We start from the raw sequence: 11,899 nt of genomic DNA, 5'->3' as shown, positions 1-11,899 counted from the left end.
TCCAAAACTTTAGAATTTATGTTCCCGATATAAAGATTTATATATATATATATATATATATATATATATATATATATATATATATATATATATATATTATATATTTCCAACCTTGGACTAGTTCTTTTTTTCTTCTAAATAACGTCCTAAATTTACCATGGGAAAAATATTGTTAAAAGAGTTTGGATTTTGTAACAGTACTTTAGGCAAGAGTATTTAGAAGTTAAATGAATAAATATTTTTATTTAGGTAACAGAGGGTGTCGTACGAAAATTATAGATGAAAAAAAAGATTAGTACACATGGATGTTTATTTTCTATGCAAGCAATCGAGATGGTAATATTAGTTGGTGTGTTACCACTTATACTAGAAAATATTAATTCACACTAGTATGTAACAGTGGTTCTTTTTTCTTAAAAACGAAAGGAAAAAAAAAATCACATCAATCACTGTATTTTGCTTCAAATTCAGAAAGAGACATCATCCAAGAGCTGCCACAACCAAACTTGGAGAGTGGTTGATAGCAGCATATGTCCAAATGAAAGATGCATGTCATGATTACATTGATGCAACCTCATAAATTTCAGCATTGGTAGCAATAGGTCACTGAGAAAAAAAGAAATTGGATGATAAAAGAGTAGTAATTAGGGGACTGCACTTGTATTTATAATCAAAATGCTCAAATAGAGAGCTCTGTATTGCAATTATCTTTTCGACAAAATGTTCAAAGTAATTTGTACATATAAGTTTTCACAATAGAAGAACTTTTCATGGACTATTACAATATCAATAGATAAAGAATAGAAATATCATAGCACACCAACAAATAGAACTGAAAAAGAGTCCACCTTAGGGTACAATCTGAAAAGTCCTAGTCCATTTTCATACTGAGGAGAAAACTACAACTCGCACGTCTATATACAACTCTCAGACAAATCAAGTGTGTTGCAGACCCTACACTTATCTCCAGTGCACACTTCAAACATATGAATGAATAAACATAGTTTCTTACCTCTTTACATTAATCATACAACATAATGGCGACCGCCCCATTTGAGGTACCGTTCATCTCAGCTGGATCTCCTATACAAAGTAGACCATATGTACCTGTATATAGGGGCATAGTTAGTGAAGGTTAATGTAGTAACTTTTATTGTTATTGACATGTTACACTGCCATTATGAAACAAAGGTTGATTGGAGTTCTAAAGAAAGCAGTAGTCTCCAGTGTATAATTTATACTGCACTACTGCAGTAACTGCACTATGGCTTTTGTATCCAAAGTCCAAAGATATAAGCGCTTGCCGCCACAATTTCTTTGATTTCAAGTATTTTTCTGATCAAAGAATTCCTCCTTTTGATTCTTTGATGCCTTAGATTTTATTATTAAAGTTCAGAAAGGAATTAGCAAACAGCATTATCCAATAAACTTACCTCATAAGGATGAGATATACTCTATTAGTGTTTCTATCTATTTCATGGATGAGTGGGCGGGTCAAGAAAACATATAGATGATAGTGCTATTGACAAGTTAGATGGTTAAAGGCGGGTGATCATATGGTCCTGTGTTAAAGATTGCACTGGAGTAAATCTTTCTGTGGAACTTCATTGACTAATTCACCTATAGCTTAATGATGGTATGACTTCTAGAAGACTGATTAGGTCCTTAGCTACCTAGGATACAAAGACATAGCATCTATACCAGAAGCCAATAGTGTGAAGAACGTCTTATATAGAAAAGAAGTCATCTCATCTCCCCTCTCCCTACTGAAACAAAAGCTCAAGCAGTCTCAAGTTTACTATCTAAGAGAGCATGCGCCCTTGCAGGTTGCGACTCAAGTGTATTAGGTTATCAAGAGAAAATAGATGCATGATTGACTTACCAGATTATCACGTAACCAATAAGAATTTAACCAATTTTCAGATGCCATGCCGCTGTGTAGCTCCAATGCTCCAGCGGTGCAGCATTCTCTTGTCAATTCCCCAAACCTGCATTGCTGTCTACATGCTCCAGCAGAGAACCAAAACCATTCCTCTCAAGCTAATCCCCTATAGCCCTGAATCAGCCATATCGGAGTCAAAGAAATGTGCCACCGCGGAATAGAGCTTCTCTTCTTCAAATGGCTTTGACACATAATCATCCATGCCGCATCGTAAACATTCTTCATGCGTTGCCTGAATTACGTCAGCTGTCATAGCTAGCACTGGTATGTGCCAATGGGCCACATGCCCATATATTTCAGCTGTTGCTTCTCCTGTCTTGATCCTCTCATTGATTTTACTCTCTATACAACGGATTTGCCTTGTGGCCTCAAAGCTGCAAAATTGTACTTACGAATGAGGAGAATTTAAGAAAAACTAATCGGATATACTTTCGATAGAGAATACAGAGCAGCATACAATTATGACAATAGTAGATTACTCTAATTGTGATCTGATAAGCTTAGCTAATAAGACGTGTGGAGCTTATCCGTCAATCTAATTTCAAGAAGGTGCCTGGCTGAAGTGATTCTTTCAGCAAATAGCCATAAATTTTATATTGCAGGAGAAGAAAAAAAGAAAAGTCCACAAAAGTTGACAGGACATGTCACTCAGGTCCACAAAAGAAATAACTGAATCATACCATTCACTCAAAGTGTAAAAATATTTGTGCAACGGAATGCAGGTACTGAAACTATCCAAAAAGTGCGGAAGGAAAAGAAGAGTACCCATCCATCTCGGGCATTTGAACGTCCATAAAGCATGCATCAAACTTGTGAGGAGGCTGGAGCATTGCAATTGCATCCTTTCCGCAATCCGCACAAGTAACTATTGCTCCAAATTTCTTCAAAGCACCAGCAGCAACTTTACGGTTGACAGCATTATCATCAACAACTAAAATCTGTCTTCCTCTTAGAAGGGTTCGAAGTGCTACAGGCTGTCCTTTAAGCTGCTGCCTCGTACTTCCTATGCCAAGAGCTTTCCGAAAGCAAGCAGCCATCATACTAAGACGAAGGGGTTTTCTTATGCTATCAGTATATCCCACTGATTTCGAATCATCTACTTCAGCAGGGCTTAGAGAAGTTGCCAATAGAAACATCTTTGGATTGCTCTGGTGAGGTTTAATTGTACCACTTTGTTGTACATCTACAAGCAGGCAGGGAAATGCAAGACCTGACCCCTCACCCCAAGCTTCTTTGTCAACAAGCACCATGTCCAATTTTCTCGTCCCACTGGACAAGGAGCATAGAAAAGTAAAATAAATGAGGATTAACAAAATGGTCCCAGAAGTCAATACAGATTCAGAGCGTGGTATCATCTGCAGGGCTCTCATGGATTAGCTTAGGTTGATTTTGGTGTTGTTTTATTTGAAAGTCCTGATTCATACAAATTGCAATTTCATGTTATCTATTACCTCAAAAACAAAGTTCTATAGCAGGGGAACATTTGGCAGCTAAATAGTTAGAGGAAGATGAAAGCACAAAACATTTTACCATTTATGTGGCAAGGCAGCCTAATAAAATCTTAGGAAGACAAAGGAAAACGAATAAAACTTCATATGACCAACATTTATCAGAAGACAAAGGAAATGGATAAAACTTCATATGACCAACTTTTATCAGAAATACAACTAACCATTAACAAGCAGCATAAATCAGGTAATTGGACTTTAAAAATGATATATTAACAAACATAATTACTAGTTTGTTGATTGTTCTGTAAAATTGGTTCAGAGAAAGAATACCTTGGAGAGCATGCTTCCAGTATAGCAGTAAGTGCCGTTTCTGGGTTAATGGCGATGTCAGCTTGCACTCCTAATCTTTGCAGGTGATACTTTGTAACCTCAGCACGAATGCTTCTTCCATCAATAATTAGCGCTCTCATTCCTTGAAAATCTGGGACTTGTGGATCAGAATGACACCTTTTAATATCCCCTGTGTTCTTTCTTCCTCCTGTGAAGGTAGCAGTGAAAGAAAATGTACTACCAATTCCAGACCTGCTCACAAAACCAATTTCCCCTCTCATTAGGTCCACCAAGCATTTGCTTATACTCAAGCCTATACCAGTTCCACCATATTTCCTTGAAGTAGAACTATCAGCTTGCATAAAAGGTGTGAAAATACGCCTTTGAGCATCTTCAGGTATACCTACACCAGTATCTTCAACTGTCACCAGTAAGTTAACTGCATTACTGTCTTCAGTTGAAGACTTGAACATCCTGAAATTTTCCAAACTTTTCCATCTATCTATGACTTGAAACCCGCTAAGTGTATTATATGACGTATCTGCGCTATTCTTAGGTACCTCAGAGGTCTCATTTGATATCTGATTGTTGATATTAAATGATCTCTTCACTTCCTCAACCAGATGGACTGAGATATAAATATGTCCTCCTTCTGTGAACTGCAATTTTGTGAAGCAAAATGAACTATGAAGTTATATACTAATAGGAACGAATATTTTCTTGAATTGTAGTGCTAAACAAGTAATTTTTGCAAGCACTGCTCAGTCTGAAAAATGAGCAAAATTATGCTAATCAAACAGACCTTCACCGAATTTCCAACAAGATTTGTGATGATCTGCCGGAGTCGCCCTGGATCCCCAACTAGAACATCTGGAACTTGATCAGATACATATACAGCCAACTATCCCCAGAAAAGGAATAGATGCAAACAGTAAACAATGTATCAGCAAAAATATCAGTGTAAAATGAAAATCAAGGAATTCAAATGTTCAACTTGGTTATCACCTCTATGCCTTTGACCTGTGCCTTGTCAGAGAACAGAGAAAGCACGTTGTCCAAAACATCATGAACATCAAAAGGTACAGCCTCTAACTCGAGCCTTCCTGATTCTATCTTAGCCTGATCAAGGACCTCATTTATCAGAGTTATCAGAGCCTTTCCACTTGCTTGAGCGGTCATTGCAAAATCTTGCTGAGTTGCATCAAGCTCTGTGTCCATTAGCATCTGCAACATACCTGGATGGCAAAACAAAAGCATACATTCTCTTCGTTAAATTCGGGTTCTATAGAAAAACATGGAAAAGTAACTCTGTTTAACTGATAATATGCAGACTCAATAAAATGATCCAAACATTTCACAAACCTAAGACACCATTCATTGGAGTTCTGATTTCATGGGATACTGTTGCCAGAAACTACATTTGACAATAGCAACAAATTAGTTAGGGAAACATTAACTAAAACAACACAAGTGCATATATACATAATAAAGATACAAACCTAATCAGAATAGGAAGAAAAAGGAGGGAAAACATATGCCGCATAGTTTTTTCATGAATTTATATTTTAGATCTTGAAGTAGGAAATGAGAAAAAGGACCTAAAAAAATCATAAACATGTGTATATAATTTCCAATGGGATGAGAGAGAACCTGTGATTTTGCTACATCAGCAGCTTCTGCTCGCACTTTTAGTTCTCTCATTTTATGGTAATCATCTTCCACCTTCTCGATACGGTTTAGAGCTGCATAAAATATGTGGCTTACAAGCAATACAATCACTGCAACCCCTAGTGATGTTGTAATTGCTGACCATGGTAGCGAGGGTTCATGTTTGAATCTGAATCGTGGCGAACAGATTAGGAAAACGCTCTCAAATTACTGTTCTTTATAGGCTTGTGGTGAAACTGCTTACCTGCAATGCATTTCATGTTTACGCATTGGATCCCCAAAATCCACATTACTAATATGCAGGTAGCTGGAGTTGGTGGCATCAGGGCCATACATTCTAATAGGAGCGGAAGAATTAGTGGTGTCATATACATTGACAACTATTGTTTGTTTGCTAGCAAGCTGCTGCAGGAGTTTCTCCACCAAAGATGGGACATCAAATGATGCACCAAGATATCTGTCCACAGCGACAGTTGAAAGTTAAAGATGAGAAGAATATTGCTCTCCTTCCTATGGTTAGAAAAAGAAGATGCACCTGGCAGTGCATTGATGAAAGTTAATTACCCTATTGTAGCTTCAATCCGTTCTTCTGGTGTAGCAATTGGAAAGTCAGAATTATATACAGCAAATGTCAGCACCACACCAAGGTGATTGGATTTCAAAAGATTAAAAGGGGAGGTTAGAACCCCTTTTCCTGTTGATCGAGCTCGTAATATGTTATCGCGATCTTCCTGAGTATGGAAAAATAGCACATGTAATTAATATCTGGATATCAACGCATAAAAATTGGGCATTCATGCATGTTTAGAATCATTAGATAAGCAAAGCAAAGCAAATTAAGCAACTGCAACACAAAAATTACCTACTAACAATGCGCATATAACTCACTAGGGCGCACTAACACCAGATTGTGGTGATCTTTTCAAAACTAGTATGTGTCTGTTCCACTAAGGACTTCTCACTTTTGCAAGTTGATATCTGAAGCACCTCGATTATTCCTAGAATCACTCTATGGGCAATCATTCGCATCTTAATCATTTTCTAACAAATCACCCATTATATCCTGATCATATGAAGATATATCCAACTCCAATAAAGAAGTGTTTCTATTTCATGCTAAGTCAAGCTCATTGCAGGCCGCCGAGAAGGATTTTATAATTTAGCAAATCTAAGAAAGATAGGTCAAACAGGTTAGGTTGATGAAGAAGTGTAAAAAATGTAAACTCTTGGGAAAAGTAACAGCTATGAGTTTATAAAATGATGCCAACATACATCTGACCATCAGTCATAGAATAACAGTTTAGATGGGTGGACTTGACTTAGCTTTTAAGATATAACTATATAAGCCATAGTTTTCAATTTTCAGATTATGCTTGAATCTCGAGCCTCTTCTATGGATGATTTGTTTACTTTTGTGAGAGTTATTTTCTGTGGATGTTGGAATGTTAGTTCCTTGAGAAATGGAAAAGAACTTTCAAATAATGAAAGACATTTTTCTCTGACCCAGCATTTAACAACAAAACAAAGTTCTACTAGTTAAAGTCCTTTAGACAGTATCTTGTATGGTAACAAAAATTTCCTTGTGAAATAGACATTTTTCTCTGACCCAGCATTTAACTCAACAAAACAAAGTTCTACTAGTTTGCAGTTTATTCACAAACATATAAACTTATTTTCTTACAAAGTAACTTTATTTGAGAATGTTCCATGCAAGCTCAGTTCTTAATAAGGAAAGAGGAGAGAATAAAAAATGACGATATTCAACATAGATTACTAGGGAACTCAGTCAATTTGTGACAGAAGAGTTGGTGGCAATTAACTTAGATTGACTAGTTATATGAGATAACCCAGGTTCTGTAAAGCAGCATCACGAAAAGAGCATACATATGCTATATGCAATGAAGATATAGTTTAGTCTCAACGAACAAAATCACAATCACATAATTTTAAAGATGTTTTTGAGTAGGGAACTAGCTTATCAGCATTGATTTTTAAAACGAGTAATAATACTATGAAGCTTGGGCCTACTTGAATGAGAAAGGTTCAAATATATTATTTCACCTTCCCAGACATCATATCTACGGAGACAATGTGAGATACAGTTTCCTGGGAGAATATAACTGGTGCATATTCATCTTGAACAGGTGATGGATCAAGCATTTCAGAATTGTAATCATCTTGAACGGGTGAATGGTCCTCAGTCTCCATCTTTTTTATCTTCCATCCATGCTGCTGCTCAAATTGCTCTCTCTGTGAGTGTAGTACTTTCAAAGCATAGGCAACACCACTTGTCAATGGCCTTTCAAATGCTGTTCTTGCTGTGTATTCTGCAAATGTTTTCTGCCAGAACAGTAATAGGAAAGTTATGCTAACTTTGTATCCTTCAATTCACCAAAACTAAATGTGACATTTGATATGGTTCCGTCGCCATAACATTAACATGCTCTCTACCATAACATACAAGAAAATCTTGAATTTATCTTTGGGAAATGTTATACTGGTCTTCAACAGCAATGTTGTATGGAAAGTAGCAAAACTCTAAAAGCATTAGGAACATATTTATTGAGAAGATGCAAAATGAAGGCTGTCTGAAGACTCTAAACTAAACTGTAAAGACAATGAATTTCATGGCCATCTTAATTCTATAATTAGATCTTTTGCTGATCACACACACTCTAATATGCTACAGCATGCATAGAGCATAGCAGAGTTGAAATGGGCTGATATGAAAAAATTTAATTCTTACCTCAGATTCAAATAATTAACGCTTTAGATCTAGTAAAACTGTAAAATATGTACGTGAAAAATGTCTGAATAATACTCATGCTTTGATCATGCTGCATCCAAATATTTGTGACTCTCTGTTGATAACATTACATGTACAAATCTGAGATAAAAATGCATGCAGTACTACCTGATCAATGGCAGAAGGATTCTTCATATGGTGAAAAGTTGAGACCAGGATAGCCAAAGCATGTACATGATTCATGCTGACATTAAACTGATCCTGTAGCATCCTAGCTCTCTCATCGCACATGTTAGCAATTGTCTCTTTTCTCCTTGCAATAATATCCGCTTTCATGCTCAAGAATATCCATATTGACACCAAGATCCCAAGTAAAACCCCCAAAAGTAGGATTTTCTTCCTCCATTTTCCACCACTCTTCAGATTCGGTGGTGGCAAGTGCTTTGTTTGAGTTTGTTGGTTTGAGGATTTCCATAATCTACCAATGCTGAAACCTTTAAAAAATACAAACATTCCCACCAAGATCCACCAAAGTATCCCTAATGGAATCTCCCAGACTTGTTCTTGATACTTTTTCACACTGTTTACAGATTTTCCTGCTTGTGACATATTTTCACATTCCTACACAATAAAAAGAAAGATAAATGTTCATTTCATCAGTCAAGAAACACAATTTCTAACCAAATATAATCCCCAAAGGTTTGACTACGGCCCCAGGATATATGCACAGGCCAATGCACTGTGAATATGGACAGAAAAGAGTATGTTGCTTCCTGTGCATATATTTTGGAAAGAAAGTAGAAACAAAGGATTACTAAAACATTATTGAAAAAGTAAGAAGCAAAAATGTAAAGATCTGAGAGGCCTGATATACTGACCTTTACATGCATTAGATCTTTTTTCGTGGAGGAAGATCTGATATCTTGCTGAATTATATCTGGCATATATTTATTCTGAGGAGATGCATCTATAGGCTTCAATTGAATGCACTTATCTTGAACTGGACAATGACCTTGAAGAACTGCATTATTCCTCACCCAATCCTGCTCACCACCGGATTGATTCCCCTCAGAACATATTGCTTTGAGGACACTCGAGAGGCCACCACAAATTTCTCTGCCACGCACAGATACAGAAGTCTCGATACATGCAGAAGGCACTCTCTGCATCGTAGAAGAATAGACTGATGTTTGAATAGACAACTAGAAAGGGGCACTCAATTTTTCTAAGAAACAATGAAGATTCTATAAGATTTAGCAAATTAAATTATATGCTTATAGTATAAATTAAGCTAGAAGTTGTTACAGCTCACACTCCAAGCTGCATGCATCAATATTCATGAGTATAAATTGGCTGAACCAATGAATGTTTATTACTACTTTTATCCAAAATAACATTAGTGATAAATAGGTAATTTAACATGGCATAAAAGCAGGAGTTCTCTGTTCAAGTCTCACCAATTATTGAGATGAACAGTACTTCTGAACACTTGGTAAAGCACATTGTGTAACCAAGGAATGCACAACGACTCTGCTCCAAGCATTAAATAGTTGTTATTGTACTGAAATAACTATATATGCATATACTGTCTGAATGGATAAGATAAGTTAGCCAAAGCCTTAACTATCATATCATAATAACAATCATGATAAATAGAAGCTGTCTAACTCAAGTTATTCTTACCATGAGCAATATATCTTTCTATATCTGATTTAAGCGCACACCTGTTGAAGGATATTCTATGATGCTCCCTTCCATATATATGAAATAGATCAATTTCACATGTGCTTGATAACATTTTCTAATTCAACTTCAAAAGGTTATTTTACAATTTATTTTCCTCAAGTCCTTAGAACAGTGCTACCCAGATGCAAATGCAAGTTAATGTGCAATTCATCATGGTATAAATATTCCTTATTTATACCATTTGCACTTCATGCTTTGACCTTAGGTCCTAGACTGATAGCTTCCTTCTTGTCAAGCAAATCTACATTCTCACGCAGAACTAAATTACAGTTTCTGAAGTTTCAACTTTTCTAGAAGTCATTGACCCACAAACCAATCAAGAGCTAAAGGAAAGACCAAGTGGTCATGCATATAAACAGTCCTATTGGTAGATCTGCACTACGTGTGTCAAACATAACATAAAAGAAGGAAAAGAACAAAAATAAGATCATTAGCACCAAACTATTGCATATTAAATCAAAACCAAAAGCACCAAACCAGATCGAATCAGAGAAAGAGCTATTATAGATTTAACATCATAAATCAAATCCTTAAATTCAAAGATACTAAAGATATCATAAGAGAGCAGTACCTCTGATGATGACAAAAGCCACCCCAAAGCCTGAAGTTGGTCCTTGCTCAGATTGAACTGTTCTAGCAGTACTTGAGCTCTCTCTTCCCACAAATCTCTAACCTTCTCTTTCCTAACCCAAGATTGGCACTCCCTAAAACCTGCGAATAACCAAATGGAGGCGAGAACACCACCCAAGAAACACAGAAGCAGAAGCCTGGACTTCCACCTTCGACAACCATCGCATTGCGCAACTCTTGACCCATCACTGGAAGAACTCAAGACCCCATTCCGAGCCATCCTAAGCAAAACCCACCTTAATAGTTTCAGAAAGGCTTGACGAAGTCTGCAGAGAAGGCTCGCAATGCCCAGAGATTTCATCAAACACCAAAGACCCCAAGAGACCAAAACCTGAGGGCACTAGAAGATGCAAGAAGAGATCTTGAGAGAGACCCAATTGGCTGTTTCCGTAATCCAAATTAGAAACCATCAAATGGGAGATCAGAAGGCCCTTGTTCTTCCACTCTTCTTTGGGCTACCCACCATATCTCCTACTCTTTCGTCCCCTCTTTCAACTGTCACCAGCCCAAGAACTAATCAAAACCATACCTTTTTCGAGAACCCACTTGAGAGAAGCACAGAGATCGCAGGGATTTCATCACAGGGAGGACAGCCCCCCTCCTCTTTCTCCTCCTCTACTTCAACTAACTCCTCCCCTTATCCGTGCCCAGCCCCTAAACAATCAAGCTTATGCCTTTTAAAACTCCAATCTAATACAAAACTTCAATAGTATAAGGAAATCCCAGAGAGATCCAGTTTGGTTTCTTTCTCAATCTGAGCTGGAATCACTGATCACCGGCAAAAGGGAACAAAAAAAAAAGAAAAAAAATAAAAATAAAAATAAAAATAAAAATAAAAAACAAAGCTTCTCTCTCTTTCTCTCTCTCGTCCAAGATGTGGGTTGGTATGGAGCATTTGATATCGGGTGCAGCAGATATCATTATCTCATCATCTCTGGTGGGTGTTGGTAAGGAAGGCTACTGATAAAAAGTTTTGAGTAAAAGAGTTAAAGGTTGGAAGTATTGACAACACCACCATTTCCAGCACTTTCTAACAAGTTACAAGTGTGGGAAAGTAAAACACAACAACACATCTGTTTGCAGGGAGTTTGTGAGAGAGAGAGAGAGAGAGAGAGAGAGAGAGAGAGAGAGAGAGAGAGAGAGACACAGAGAGAGTGTGGTGGAAAATTGGGAAGAGTAGGAGTCACCAAGTGATAAAATGTTATTTGTTTGCTTCTATTGTTGTCTTTTTTTCTCCTTTCTTTTACTCTCACAGTCCCCCCTTTTGCTTTGGTTGAGTTGAAAGGGACCTCACAATTGGCCATTCTCAGGGATATATGGATTGTTTAATGGCAAACATAATTTGGAATTAAAACAAAATGGAAAGAAGAGAGAGCTCAATTAGGG

At 37.0% G+C, this 11,899-nt stretch overlaps 1 protein-coding gene across 2 annotated transcripts; it reads right to left on the bottom strand.

Moving 5' to 3' along the window:
• Positions 1-790: 790 nt before the first annotated feature.
• On the bottom strand, positions 791-11,675 carry LOC140786425 (probable histidine kinase 5). Of its 2 annotated transcripts, XM_073134844.1 has the most exons (15): positions 10,455-10,588; positions 9,595-9,667; positions 9,016-9,300; positions 8,306-8,758; positions 7,453-7,731; positions 5,956-6,122; positions 5,636-5,848; positions 5,374-5,560; positions 5,086-5,137; positions 4,729-4,958; positions 4,526-4,624; positions 3,724-4,382; positions 2,708-3,211; positions 1,883-2,316; positions 791-1,107 (listed from the first exon to the last, which is right to left on the bottom strand). In XM_073134844.1, exons 3-14 carry the CDS (start codon positions 9,079-9,081, stop codon positions 2,049-2,051), a joined length of 3,177 nt encoding a protein of 1,058 aa, XP_072990945.1. In that variant the 5' UTR covers positions 9,082-9,300; positions 9,595-9,667; positions 10,455-10,588; the 3' UTR covers positions 791-1,107; positions 1,883-2,048. The 2 variants fall into 2 exon arrangements, with proteins under 2 accessions (XP_072990945.1, XP_072990944.1); XM_073134843.1 differs by lacking the exon at positions 9,595-9,667 and having other exon boundaries at positions 10,455-11,675.
• Positions 11,676-11,899: the final 224 nt, after the last annotated feature.

This window comes from Typha latifolia, chromosome 4, assembly GCF_019914945.1.
Source record: "Typha latifolia isolate L0001 chromosome 4, TyphaL0001v2, whole genome shotgun sequence".
NCBI classification, from domain to species: Eukaryota; Viridiplantae; Streptophyta; class Magnoliopsida; order Poales; family Typhaceae; genus Typha; species Typha latifolia.
The sequence above is the reverse complement of the archived record's forward strand: the minus strand, read 5'-3'. Positions and strand labels throughout refer to the sequence as shown.